This window comes from Pseudorca crassidens, chromosome 11 (genome assembly GCF_039906515.1).
Source record: "Pseudorca crassidens isolate mPseCra1 chromosome 11, mPseCra1.hap1, whole genome shotgun sequence".
Taxonomy (NCBI): Eukaryota; Metazoa; Chordata; class Mammalia; order Artiodactyla; family Delphinidae; genus Pseudorca; species Pseudorca crassidens.
Window position 1 is genome coordinate 86,124,068 of NC_090306.1, and position 14,471 is coordinate 86,138,538.

General features: G+C 37.5%; 1 protein-coding gene across 2 annotated transcripts in view; it reads left to right on the top strand.

Moving 5' to 3' along the window:
• The window catches only part of UTP20 (UTP20 small subunit processome component), a 94,677-nt gene that overhangs the window by 43,072 nt on the left and 37,134 nt on the right, over nt 1–14,471 (top strand). For both annotated transcript variants that reach the window (XM_067697688.1, XM_067697686.1), the window contains exons 25-30: nt 173–298; nt 3,951–4,117; nt 5,791–5,999; nt 10,402–10,545; nt 11,139–11,218; nt 14,137–14,354. In XM_067697688.1, coding sequence (XP_067553789.1) covers nt 173–298; nt 3,951–4,117; nt 5,791–5,999; nt 10,402–10,545; nt 11,139–11,218; nt 14,137–14,354 — 944 coding nt within the window. The remainder of the gene's footprint in view (nt 1–172; nt 299–3,950; nt 4,118–5,790; nt 6,000–10,401; nt 10,546–11,138; nt 11,219–14,136; nt 14,355–14,471) is intronic.

Below are 14,471 nucleotides of genomic sequence, written 5' to 3' on the forward strand. Positions count from 1 at the left end.
AAACTTGCCATTTTGGAAGGTATTTGTGTGAAGACTTTCCTTTATGGATGTCAACTACAGTATAAACTATTCTTAATACCTATTTCATTTATATATGTATAGTACTCTATTAATTATATTTTTTAAAAAAGTATTATTAAGTGATGATTTCTGCTGAATTCTATTTTTAAAGGGAAAACTTACAAAGATTGCTTGAAGACAGAAGCTTTAAGGAAGAGATAGTGCATTTTAGCATTTCTGAAGATAATACAGTAGTGAAAGCAGCCCACCGAGCAGATCTGTTTCCTGTTCTGATGAGGTATTTATACACTTTCAAAACTGATTTTTTAAAAGTTGGTCACAAAAACAATTGTGAGTATCGTATTATGATTCAGCAATTGTAATGGAATATTTCATTTTGACTTTTATTTAATTATTTACTTTTAAAATTGGTTTTGGGGAAGTCAAATTGTTATAGAGACTTATTTTAAATATTTTGTCCCTAACATGAGAAAGGATCTTGCCATGGTGTTATTTTAATAATACTGTTGAAATTAAATCCAATATTTCTCTAAGGTTTGCTATTGAGAAATAGTATAAATAATTCATTCGTTTGGTATGTAACTAATTATGAGCTATAAAAACTATTGATTTGTTTTATTTAACCATCCATGTTACAAAACTTTATTACTAGTTTTCATTGGATTTTCTGGGTCAAAAAATAATAGTGAATAACAGTCATCGGTCAGATTGTTAGTCCCCTGTTTCAATACCCTTTGAGACCCCATTATACTGAGAGTAGCAAAGGGAATCCTTACTACGCCTTTAAGGGCCTGGTATGACCTAGGCCAGACCCCCCTCTAACTACACCTCTTCCATTTACCACCCCACTCAGAGCCCATTGCACAACCTTTCTTCACAATACTTAGTCATCCAGCATAGCCTCTTTTCTTATTGTGTATCTCCCTTGCTAGAAGGCAAACTCCATGGCTCTTAGTAAATAGTGGTCAAATGAATTTTGTATTCTCTTTTATGATATAAATCCCTCTTTCTCTGTTTTTTAATTTACGTATTCCTTACAGAGCCTAGAAGAATTAACTGTGGTAGTAGTGGTTGTGGTTATCCTTGTCTTGCTACTGGCTTTAACAGTAATGGTTCTAAAGCAGTCGTTCTTAAAGTGTGGTCTGCTCCTTCTTGGTGGGGGCTGTCTCAGAGATGCTCTCAGGAGGTCCACGAGGTTGAAACTTTTTTCATAATACTACTAAGACATTACCTTTTCCATTGTGCTAACATTTGTGCTCACCAGGCAAAAGCAATGATGCGTAAAACTCCGGGTGCCTTAGAATGAATCGGGACAGTGGCTCCCGACTGTGCTAGCCATTCTTCATTGCCACAGACCTGGAGTTTAAAAAAATAAAATAAAAAGCTGGTTTCATTCAATGCCCTTAGATGAATCTTGAGCCTTGAGTACTTGTCTTTTTATTATTCTATATGCAAAAATGGGAGGTATGCATAAGACACTTCTGCTGCTCACTTGTTCCCATGGAATTTTTTTCATGTTTTCCAAGTAACTGATGCATGTTACAGGATCATTCATGGGTAAAGATCTGTTCAAAGTGCAAGATAGGCAGATGGATTTTAATGTAACAGAGTTCACAGAGTTCACTGATACGGTTTCAGATCCCACCTTGCAACCAGCCTTTAAGAAACTGCTTCCTGTTGAGGTTTGGTGTAGTATCAAAGTGGAATATCCACAGTTATGTGAAAAGAATTATCTGAAAGTTTATAAAACATTTTTCTCTTCTACAACTACATATCTGTGTAAGGCTGGAGTTTTTTCAACCACAATATGTTGTAACAGATTGAATGCGGAAGCAGATATGAGAAATCATTTATGTTCTAATAAGCCAGGCAATAAAGAAATTCGGAGGAAAAAAACAATGCCTCTAGTCTCACTAATTTTAGGAGGGACAGGTTTGGAATATATAGAACTAATTTTTATTAGAAATGTTACTTTTGCTAACTTGTTTTAACCTGTGCTATGATAAATATCAATAGATAAAACTCACGTATACAAAAGCTCTCCAATAATTTTTAAAATTGAAAAGGGATCCTAATATTGAAGAGTTTGAAAACCATTCTCTTTAAATTTTGAATGTTAAGTCAGTAGTTTTATCATGCTAAGAAAGTAGCTTTTATTACTATGTTATTTATATTTCTGCTAAATGGATGTTGAATTTTATTAGAATGACTATTAACCATGTATTAAAATGATCATATTAACTTTTTTCTATGAGCTATTGATCTGTATTAATCTAATAGATTTTACTAATGATTCTTTCTTGCATTCCTGGGATAATCCTTATTCAGCTTTAATATCGTTTTAATGCAGCACTGGGTACTGTTTTCAGAAATGTTGTGGGGTGTTTTTCCCCCAGTTATTTATTTATTATTACTGAAGTATTTATAATATTGTGTTAGTTTCAGATGTACAGCAAAGAGATTCAGTTATACAGTTTCCTGTGCTATACAGTAAATCCTTGTTGCTTATCTATTTTATGTATAGTAGTTTGTATCTGTTAATCCCCAACTCCTAATTTATATTCCTCCCCCTCCCTTTCCCCTTTGGTAATCGTAAGTTTGTTTCCTATGTCTGTGAGTCTGTTTGTTTTGTATATAGATTCATTCGTATTATTTTTTAGATTCCACATATAAGTGATATCATTTAATATTTGTCTTTGTCCGACTTACTTCACTTGGTATGATAATCTCTAGGTCCATCCATGTTGCTGCCAGTGGCATTATTTCATTCTTTTTTATGGCTGAGTAATATTCATATATATATATATATATATATATATACACACACACACACACACTATATATATATATACACATATGTTTATATATACACACACACCACATTTTCTTAAACCAGTCATCTGTCGCTGGACACTTAGGTTGCTTCCATGCCTTGGCTACTGTAAATAGTGCTGCTATCAACATTGGGGTGCATGTGTATTTTCAGAAAAATTAGAGTTTTCTCTGGATATATGCCCAGGAATAGGATTGCTGGATCATAAGTTAGCTCTATTTTTAGTTTTTAAGGAACCTCCATATTGTTCTCCATAGTGGCTGCACCAATCTATATTCCTACCAACAGTGTAGGAGGGTTCCCTTTTCTCTACACCCTCTCCAGAATTTATTATTTGTAGACTCTTTGATGATGGCCATTCTGACAGGTGTGAGGTGATACCTCATTGTGGTTTTGATTTGCTAGAAATGTTGTGTTTTTTGTTTTTAGGCATTATTGGTATGTAGTTTATTTCTCTTCCTTAATCCATCTTGATATCACAACTATACCACCTTCATAAATGAAAAAGGACTGTTTCCTTCTTTCTCTCTGCTGTGAAACTATATCACGGGGATTGTTTTTCCTTGGAAGTTTTAAAAATTCATCTGTAAAACTATGTGAGCTCCAAGTTTACTGATTTATTCATGGTTTCTTAAGTTCCTTTTGCTTATTTATATGTGTGTTTTTGCCAGAAAATTACCCATTTAATTGAAATCTTTCCAGTTTCCTTATTTTACTTATAGTTATGCTCTTATTTTACTTCCTTTTAATCTATATATTCTTGTTTTCATTTTTCCTTGATTAGACTTACCTCTGGCTTGCCTAGTTTATTGCTTTTTTTCTCTTCCAAAGAACCACCTTCTAGCCATTGTCTTTATTATTTCCTTCTTCCTGCTTCCCTTAGCCTTGTGTTTGTTGTTGTTATTTTAAATTTCCATATTAAATATCTAATTTTTATTTTCATTCTTCCTTGTTTTAGAATGTATCCATTTAAATCTGTTGAGTTACTATTGTAGCCTTTCAGGAAAATGAAACAACTGTGTTTTAGGGTTAATGTGCAGATACATAATGTTTTAGGATGAACGTGCAAACAAATAATATTCTTTGGACTTTTTAGAATTTTGTATGGCCGAATGAAGAATAAAACTGGGAGTAAAACTCAGGGGAAATCTGCTTCTGGCACCCGCATGTCCATCATTCTGAGGTTCCTCGCTGGGAGCCAGCCTGAAGAGATCCAGATATTCTTAGACCTGCTGTTTGAACCTGTGAAGCACTTCAAGAATGGTAGCTATCAACTAGCTGCTGCTCTGCATGCATGTTGTCTGCTCAGACCTCTGCTGTCTCAGGCTGTTTCCCACGCTCTTGGGCATCTTTCTAAGGGGGTCACTCTTCCTAATCTCGAAGGTGGTCTTTTTGCTGACACGCAGTTTTTTTAAAACTTTGATTGAATTAGGTGGAGCTAACAAATGATCCCGGGGATTATCGTCATCCCTGTGCTAATAAGCCCCTGATTACAAAATGTGTATTTTTTGTTGTTATTGTACATTTAGGCCATTTGAAAAATGATACTTATCCATAGACGATGAATAAGTTTCTCCTTAGAAGCTTAAAGCATGCTGCAAAATTAATCTTAATTGTCTTGGCATGTATTCATTCACTGAATCGTTCATCTGTTGCATAATGATTTGTTGAATACCTCCTGCACCCCAGACACTCTGTTGAATATAGAAAAATGAATATTTGTAATCTCTGCTCTCAACCTCACGGTCTAAACAAAGTGGATTAGTAAGTGTGTACAATGAGCTGTGATGCTCTGTGGGATGTTCTCCAGTATGCGATCTTAGTAATTAATAGTTATAATAATGGCTAACATTTACTGAGTTCCTACTTCATGCCAGACATTATGACAGGCCCTTTACGGATAACTCAGTTGACTGTTAAAACGGCCACATTAGGTTTCAGTACTTGGTTGTCCCCATTTTATACATAAGGAAACTGAGGCTTAGAGAGGTAAGTGTTTTGCCCATGGTGAACCTGGTATTTGAACACAGATCTTCCCGACCATAGTACCTCTGCTCCAGTCTTAAAATTGCTTTGTTTTGGGCAAACATAGATATTTATTTATAGGGTAATGTGTTGCTTCCCCCCACCACCACCTCGGGGGGTGGGGGAGGGGAGGGGATAATAGATATAGCTGTTAAAAGGTTTTCATTCAGTGTAATATGGCCCTGTAAAGGAAGCTGGCTGTAATGAATAGAAGAGTTTTTGTTCAGTGTTAATAGCCTCTGTTGTAAGAGGGTAGCTATTAATGATACCTTATGGATAGACTGTTTTGGTGTATGAATCAGTAAGCTCATGATCTCATACCAGTTGGTTTGAAGTAAAGCTCAAGCAATAACAATTCAAGTCTTTTAAGTAAATTATGAAATCAGTATGGTACCTGTTTATAAAGGACCATTGTTTTATTTATTTATCAGGGGCTGCAAGAGAAATAAAACACTTGATTCTCAGCCTTAAAGGAGCTTATAATGTAACAAGACATTTTCCTTGAAACTGCTGAAGATAGCATAGTCCATGAAAGCTGAGAGGGAGAAAGTGTGTGGAAAGTTGATAGATGGAATAAAACGGAATTCCTTAGATTTTGAGGAATAGTATAAATAGGGTGAGAATTGGGCTTAGAGGCTTAGTTCTGTCACAAGTTTCTTACTTTCCTTTACTCCTCAGTTTCCTCATCTCTAAAATGATAGCAGTAAAAGCTATCACATCTAGCTCATTGAATGTTGGGTAAGAATCAAAAGGAGAAAAAATACAAGTAAAGTACATTATCATCTGTAAATCATTATAACAGTAGAAAATGCTGTATTATTGAGGGAAAGTGAAAGGAAGCTATAATTATAAATAGTAACAAACTAATATTTCCCTTCACATGCTATCTCTGCTCCTCTCTGTTTCACTAGGAGAGTGCCATTCTGCTGTCATTCAAGCAGTAGAAGATTTGGATTTGTCTAAAGTTCTTCCTTTGGGTCGTCAGCACGGTATCTTAAATAGCCTTGAGATAGTATTAAAGAACATTAGTCATCTGATCAGTGCATACTTACCAAAGATTTTGCAGATACTGCTCTGCATGACCGCAACTGTATCCCACATCCTTGATCAACGAGAAAAGGTGAGAGAGATTCGCTTTACACGCTTTCTTCTTGTGTAAAAGTCTATGTCTTACTTGGGAAATTGGTTGGGGCCTGAATATCTAACATCCTTCTAGGTTAATTCTTTCTTATGTAAAGTATCTCTTTATTTATTTTTTTAAGTATTTTTCTTTCTTTTTTTAAATTTAATTTAATTTCTGTATTTATTTATTTTTGGCTGTGTTGGGTCCTCGTTGCTGCGCGTGGGCTTTCTCCAATTGCGGCGAGAGGGAGCTACTCTTCATTGCAGTGCGTGGGCTTCTCACTGCAGTGGTTTCTCTTGTTGCGGAGCACAGGCTCTAGACACGCGGGCTTCAGTAGTTGCAACGCGTGGGCTCAGTAGTTGTGACTCGTGGGCTCTAGAGTGCAGGCTCAGTAGTTGTGCCTCACGAGCTCTAGAGCGCAGGCTCAGTAGTTGTGGCTCACAGGCTTAGTTGTTCTGCGGCATGTGGGATCTTCCCAGACCAGGGCTCGAGCCCGTGTCCCCTGCATTGGCAGGCGGATTCTTAACCACTGCACCACCAGGGAAGCCCAAGCATCTCTTTAAAATGGCCTTCCCTATAATGGGAATCTTCACTGTTATAAATATTTATGAATAGCTAGAAAATGCAGATTATAGCAAGCATCTATTTTAAAAGGAGGTGAAATGGTAGGGAGGGAGTTAGTTCTGTATACATCTCAGAACAAAGTCAGAGGTAGTTGAGCTGATGTGTCTTAGATCTTAATTTCAGGAACCTAAAAGTGTAGGACATCTTCTAACTCTCATTTAATTCAAAGTGGTTGGAGAATGAATAGAATACTGTTAGCACTGTCCTTGTTATTTTGAGACAGAGTTTCCCAGACCTCTTTTAAAGGTAAATGCTTGCCTATTGTAAGTGCAATGTTTTAAATAAAGGTAAGTAGCAAGATCAGGCAAGACAAGTCAGCTAGCTAACTGCCAGGAGGCTTCATGAGTTGGTGCTTAGGAAATGTTTTCTGAATTATATTCAAGACAATATATTTATGTTTTGTTGTATGTGGACATAAGTATACACATTGGAGTTTAGGGAAACTTAATGTTTTTATGGACTGACTGAAGGCTTGTTGGAGAAAATGGGACTTGAAGTGAAAACCCAGACTCAGATGTCTGCTGTCGATTCTCAGTTAATGACAAATAGGCACAGTTTTAATTGGCTACAATTCATCTCAGCTGTTTTAGGGATATGCCTGATGAACTGCCTCTCAGATACATAACTAAAAATTGACAGCCGAAGTTCTACACTGCTTTTTCAGGCTATGCATGGATATCAATCTGCTTTAGTAATGAAATGATATTCTCTGGTTAACAAGACCTACAGACTGAGAATATACCTTCCATTTTGGTAGGCACTATTTTATTTTCATCATTTATTCCTTCAACAAATGTTAAATGAGCCCCTACTGCTTGTCAGGCACTGTACTAAGCATTGGGATGAAGCAGCAAACAGAAGTTCCTGTCCATTTAATTATACAGTAAATACTTATTTCACACCTACCATCTCCCAGACATTGTTGTAGGTGGAGAACGAGATGGTAAGGGCTCCGTATCTTGGGGAAAAGATTATAGATAAATACAAAAGTAATCAGAATAATGCCAGATGGTAAGTTCTAAGAGGAAAATAAACTCAGGAGGCTCCTCTGCAGATCTCTTAAAATCCTTCTCTGTGTCGCTGTCTCTTCTCCAGTACTCTGCTCTGTGACTTCTAGCCACCTTGGCCTCCCCAAGTCACACAACTGTCTCCTCATTTTAAGAAGATTGTTGGATTCTCCCTGGGCTCTTCCTTTCCACACCAAGGCCTGAAACTCTGCAGGCAGGAAGCTGGGGACTGTGTAGGACTCATCTCATCTGTTTCCCCTCTCTCAGGGATTACTGTCCTCTGTTGCCTGCTGTCCAGTGTCCAGAAATCATTGTTTCATATATTCTATTCAGCTTTTTAGTGTCTTGAGAGGGGAGGACAAAATCTGGTCCCTGTCACTTCATCTTGACTAGAAGCAGTAAAACCACGCGAAAGGAGCAGGCAGAACAGTCCTCTGACTTAACACAGGGCTGGGAACAGCTCGTGTTCCCAACAGCCAGAGCAGAAACCTCATGAGACCTGGGGCATCATGGAGAGTCCTTGGAAGGGGATTGCCTCAGTAGTGGAGCCAGATTAGCCCAAGCATAAAGGCTGCTATGACACCACTAACAAAGCTTAAGAAGATCAAACATTTTCCTAATAAATTAACTGCATCCCTGTTCAGAAACTTTTAGATGATTTAAATGAAACTAGAACTCACAGTGTCTGACATCTAGTCAGGTATTACCAGGCATGCAAAGAAAGGAAGATTTTGCTCATAATGAAGAGAAAAACCAATGGATAGAAGCAGACCCAGAAATGACACAGGTAGTAGAATCAGACAAGGACATTAAAACAGCTGTTAGAAATACACTCCATATATTCACAGAAGTAGAGGAAAGCATGAGCATGTTAGGGAAAGACATGAAGCTGTAAAGAATTTAAAATGAGGGAATGTGGTAGGAAGTGACCCATCTGGAGGTGGATGGGTGCTGCTCTTACTAGGGTGTTCAGGGCCACCTCTAAAGAGGTGATATTTGAGCTGATGCCTCCCCAGACAATGGAAGAACATTTCAGGCAGAGAAAATGACTAGTAGTACAGAGTCCTGAGGTGGAACATTCTTGACACATCCTGAGAAGAGACAGGAGGCTGAGGTGGCTAGAGCACAAGGAGCGAGATGTGTAAGATGAGATCAGGAGGTGGGTAGGGGCTCGTAGGCTATGACGAGGAGCTGGATTTACTCTGAAGTGTACTTGGAAACCTCTGAGAGGTTTGAAAGCAAGGGAATGATAAGGTCAGTTTGATGTTCCAAAACTTATCGCTTTGCTTTGTGGAAAGAGGCTGTGTAGGGCCAGGAGTGGAAGCTGAAAAGGGGTCTTAGAAGTTTTTTTGTCTGTGTGACATGAGAGCTTCAGGGCCATAGGGAGAATTGTGTGAGAATTTTAGTTTTTACCTTATAGTGAGGGATAGTGACTACCTATACATGGCTATGTTAAGTCATGAAACGTTACAGGTTGTATAAACCCTCTGTAAGTCCTCTGACTTTCTGGTTAACTTAGAAGACGTTACTCAGGAATGCAGTCTTTCTCCTGAGTCAACAATCAGTAACTCAAAGGATCATTTATGTAATTTCACAGTTCATTAGACAGTGAGGTGCTAGCCTTCCAGACACGTAGAGCTTTCTTTTCTGTTCTTTTCTTTTTTTTTTTTTTAATTCTTGGACAAGTCCAAGGAATTCCTTGAGGTTCTGTAATGGATTATTGCACGGTAATATGCTCAAGTGAGTTAAAGTTCTACATTTGTGTGTTTGAGCTAAGTTACACATTTACTTTTTTGTATCTTTCAGATCCTCCAGGGCATTGACTGACACTGAAATAGGTGTCTTGAGGCTTCTTGAGGGTCCTTATGGTTTGGGTTTGTTTTTGTTTTGTTTTGTTTTTGTACATTTAAGCGATGAGGTACTTCGTGAATGTCCATAAACTCAGTCACATGGACTGTTCCTCTAGGAATTAAAGCCTCCAGTTGCTCATTTTCAGGACTTTTCTCCAGTTTACTCAACAGTTACTGAGAAGCCTGGGCAGCTGGTTACAGAAGAGAAGAGTACATGCAGATCCTACTTGATTGGATGGGAATAGGGGAAAGGGCGGGGTCTGATTTGGTGTCATGTTTGCCAAGGTTAGTTTCTTACTACTCCGGGGGATCATGATACCATGCTTTTTCAAATATCCGTAATAGTTTCTGTTTTTCACCAAACATGATCTAGCAGATCATGAAAATATTGCCAGTAGAATTGAAGCAGAACAGAATGACTTGTAATTGTGTCGCCTTCTTATGCTTGCCTGTCGTCTCCTCTCTTTGTAACTTGTATAATGAGATAATTAGCTAAAAGTGAATGTTAGAAACTTGATGGGTATGTGAACTATCATGATTCTTCAGACTTTTGCATAGCAAAGCAATGGCATCCTTGTTCATGTTCTCTTGAATTTAAAATGTACAGTTTCAGAAAAGTAAAACAATGTAGAATACAAAACAGCTGTTCCCACTGAGATTTTGTTTTTCCCTAAGGACACAGTGTGATTTTACTGGGCCTGATAACAGAACACATCTCACCACTTGGTTTTCTTAAGTATGCTTTCCCCTCTTGTTCAATAAGAAAAGCAATATGACTTACTCAGTTGACGTTTCCATGCGGATCAGAGCTTCATAACAGGATCCCAGCTTGATTCTTCACCACCTGAGCAGGAGTGCCGCCCTGAGGAGTCAAGAATAAAAGCGATATCTTTTTAATAGAAGATCTTTATTTTACAGATACAGCTGAGGTTTATTAACCCACTGAAAAATTTAAGACGTCTTGGAATCAAAATGGTAACTGATATCTTTTTGGATTGGGAGTCCTATCAGTTCAGAACAGAAGAAATTGATGCTGTATTTCATGGTGCAGTTTGGCCCCAGGTAAAGCTTGATTTCTCTGTTCTGCCTGGATACCTTCTGCTTCTTCCTTTAATACTGCTTCACCAGCACAGTCTGCACCCAGCCACGAATGCTAATCCGGGTCTTTTCTTTCACATCAAGCCTTTCTTTGCTTCTGCAAGTTTTAGAACACTTTTCTTTGCCTCCACTACCACCTAAAGCTCCAGAGCTAGTTTCTCCAATACCATAGCGTTTACACTTAAGGCTAATTTGAATATGACTGTTGTCTCTGAAGCAAATGTAACCTAACTTTTGTAGCACCTCACATAGTATGCCTCTGGGTTTTGACAAGCGTGAGGGAAAATACACAGGGTTTTTTCTTATTTCCTTGTTTGATTTCTCTGGTTGTCCCCACTTGGTGATGATAACTGGTGTAGTTATAGCTAAGACTGTAGGAGAGACTTGATTTTAGGAAAGATTTCTCACTACTCAGTTTGTCCTTTAAATGTTTATCTCTTGGCTCTTTCATCCTCTGGTGTGATTTCTGTTCTTGTTCTGCTTTTCAGTTGTTTGGTTTTTTCCTACAATCCTGTGTATGTTCTTATTTTGTGTTCTGTTTTTATTTTGTGTCCTAGATCAGCAGGCTTGGATCTGAGAGTCAGTATTCTCCCACTCCTCTGCTGAAGCTAATTAGTATCTGGTGCAGAAATGCAAGGTATAATCTTTTTTTTTTTTTGCCTTTAAAAAGGGCAGTGTTTTAGACTAACTGGTCAAGGGAACTAGTAATGTAATTTATGCTCTTTCCACACAGTGACCTACTTTCAGTGCAGTTAAAAAGAATAAGGCAGTTGAATCTCAAAATACATAGTTTGAAGAAAAATACAAGTTGCTAAATAATAGGTGTAGTGTGTTCCAGGAAAAATGCTTTTATATGTGTATGTATGTGTGTATAAATACAAAATGAAATAGAAAATGGATCAAGGCTACATGAGAAACAATGTCACCATAGCAAGTGGAGGTTTGGTGAGCTGGAGTGGGGAAGGGAGACTTTTCATGATATATCTTTGGAGTGTTTGAATTACTTATAACAATAAAAAAAGGAAAAAATAGATAAAGCAACATTTTGCAATTTAATATAAATTAAAATTGTAGAGTGTATATTATATCAAGACTTACACATTTTTAGCTATTTTTACAATTTCATTAAAACTTGAAAATTAGGGATTTCCCTGGCGGTCCAGTGATTAGGACTCTGTGCTTCCACTACAGCGGGCCCAGTTTCCATCCCTGGTTGGGGAACTAATATCCCTCAAGCTGTGTGGCATGGCCAAAAAAAAAAAATTGAAAATTGAAAATCAGTAGTATTAGGGGGCTTCCCTGGTGGTGCAGTGGTTAAGAATCCACCTGCCAAAGCAGGGGACATGGGTTCGATCTCTGGTCCTGGAAGATCCCACATGCCACAGAGCAACTGGGCCCATGCTCCACAACTACTGACCCTGTGCCCTAGAGCCCGTGAGCCACAACTACTGAGCCCACGCGCTGCAGCTACTGAAGCCCGTGTGCCTAGAGCCCATGCTCCTCAACAACAGAAGTCACCACAATGAGAAGCCCGCACACCGCAATGAAGAGTAGCCCCCACTCGCCGCAACTAGAGAAAGCCTGCACACAGCAACAAAGACCCAGCGCAGCCAAAACTAAATAAATTTTTAAAAAAAGAAGAAAATTAGTAGTATTGGGATTGATGTGGCTCTTCTTCCAATGTGTAGTGATTGTATCAGCAGTTTGATTTGACCTGGCAAAGGGAAAAACAGATGTGAAACACACTAGGTAGTTATATCATCATCCAAATATTACAATTTTGCATGTTTGCTTAAAAATAAAAGCTGATTTGTAATTCGCATTCTGTCATTTTCCCGGTTCCCACTTAAAAATTTCACAAGCTTTCTGGATTTTCTAGGTCATTGTCTTCTGTTCTTTGTAAAACTCCATCTAAATATGCATACAGTGCTAATGGTCACAAATCAGTATCCTTTTGTGGACATTATGAGCCATTTACAGAACCTTCATCTACTGATGGTTCAGAGATGCTGTGTTACAGACCAAATGAATATTTGCTGAAGAATGTGGGAACTTTCAGTAAAGTGGGGATGTGAGAAACCTATTTTGTTTATCTCAGTAATGGAAACAGACTTAATTTGCCCTGGTCTATTTTGAAGAATGAAAGATAGAATAAAAGAAAATGTGTTTATTATTGATTCAGTGATGTTAAAATCTTGGCATCAGTTTTTACAAAATTGGGATCATACCTTATAGCTAGCTTTCGATTTTGTTTTTTTCATGTAAATTATGTCACGAACGTTTCCCCGTGTCATTAAATAGTCTTCAAAAACAATACTTTGCCATTGGCTTCCTCAGGAAAGCCTGTTTTATGTTTACTGTCATAAAGGCTCTTTTCATTTATTTCCCAATTTGAGAAAGCAATTTCATATCTTGTTTTTTCATTGGACATTTATAAGCAGCACTTCATAGGCATACTTGAGAAATATTTTATAGTTGTGTCATTGTTGTACAAATAAGCCATGAAGGACTTTCATCCAAGAAGACTTTACAGTAGTGACTTGGTTTATATATTAGTTGGGTCCTTACTCAAGTATAGATCCACATCATTGGATGCCACCTCATTCTCTTCTACAAGTTCTCTCTCGTTGACAGTGGAGATGTAATATGTAAAGCATGTTGCTTGGTGCCTGCACATACTATCCCCAGTATCTGTTGGACAAAGATGTATGAGTACAACCTCTTAGAACTTTTCTTTCAGTCTGTCAGGACTAAGTATGTTAAAGTGCTTGAGCTCTTTTTCCAGTGATGATGAATTGGTAAAGCCAAACTATTTGAAGTTTTTCAGTTTGGCCTTCCTACTGATTGTTAGGATTGCATCTCTGGCTGTAAAACAATTGCTAGTTTGCCCGTGGCTGGAAAGCTTTTGTGTTTTCTACCTTTTTGGGTATCATTCTTGTGAGTCTTTCATTACCAGGGATGGATTCATCTCCCTCCCTTGACAAATTATCCTAATCTGAATGTTGCATATCCTAATTCAGCAAATATTTGTTTTGTCTGTAGTCTTTACTCCTAATTTTCACATTGTAGTACATGGTTTTTTTGTGAGCATATAAACATTCCTATTCTAGAAGGCTTATAATTGAAAAATAGCCTGTCTTTTTTTTTTTTTTTTTTTTTAATAGCCTGTCTTTAATACATTTCTTTTAGAACTAGGGCTTAGACTGCAGTTCACAGCTCAGGTCTATGACTTATTAGCTCATTAGCTTTAGACAGTTCTCAATTTCTTCATCTGTAATGTGGAGATAAGGATACCACCTTAACATAGAGATGTTGTGAAGATTAAATGAGAAATATACATAAAGTGCGTAGATAATATAATTGTTGTATGGTGCCTGGAATTATTATCCATCAAATTTTAGATTCTAAAGTAATTTCCCTTCTGAGTAATCATTAACATTCATATGCACACATACACATATATATTCATTAAACTCTATGAAAATTCATATGGAACGTGTTTTTAGAAATAAACATTGAAAAAGAAGATGACTATTTTAGTGTTTTTTCTTGCAGATATTTCCCTTTCCTGGCTAAACAGAAACCTGGGCACCCGGAATGTGATATCCTGACCAATGTTTTTGCGATTCTCTCAGCAAAGAACCTCTCTGAAGCCACAGCTAGTATTGTGATGGAAATAGCTGATGACCTTCTTAGCCTTCCAGATTTTGAACCCTCAGAAACAGTTTTGAGCTTACCTGTGACAGGATGTGTATACACAGAAAGTGCAGATGGTATGTAAGCTGTACAGAGCAAACAATTCTTATACTTCTGAGGTATCATTTGTGCCCTCAGAATGGAAAAGTTGATAGAATCTCTTTTTATAACTTACTCTATTAAAAGAGTTTCTT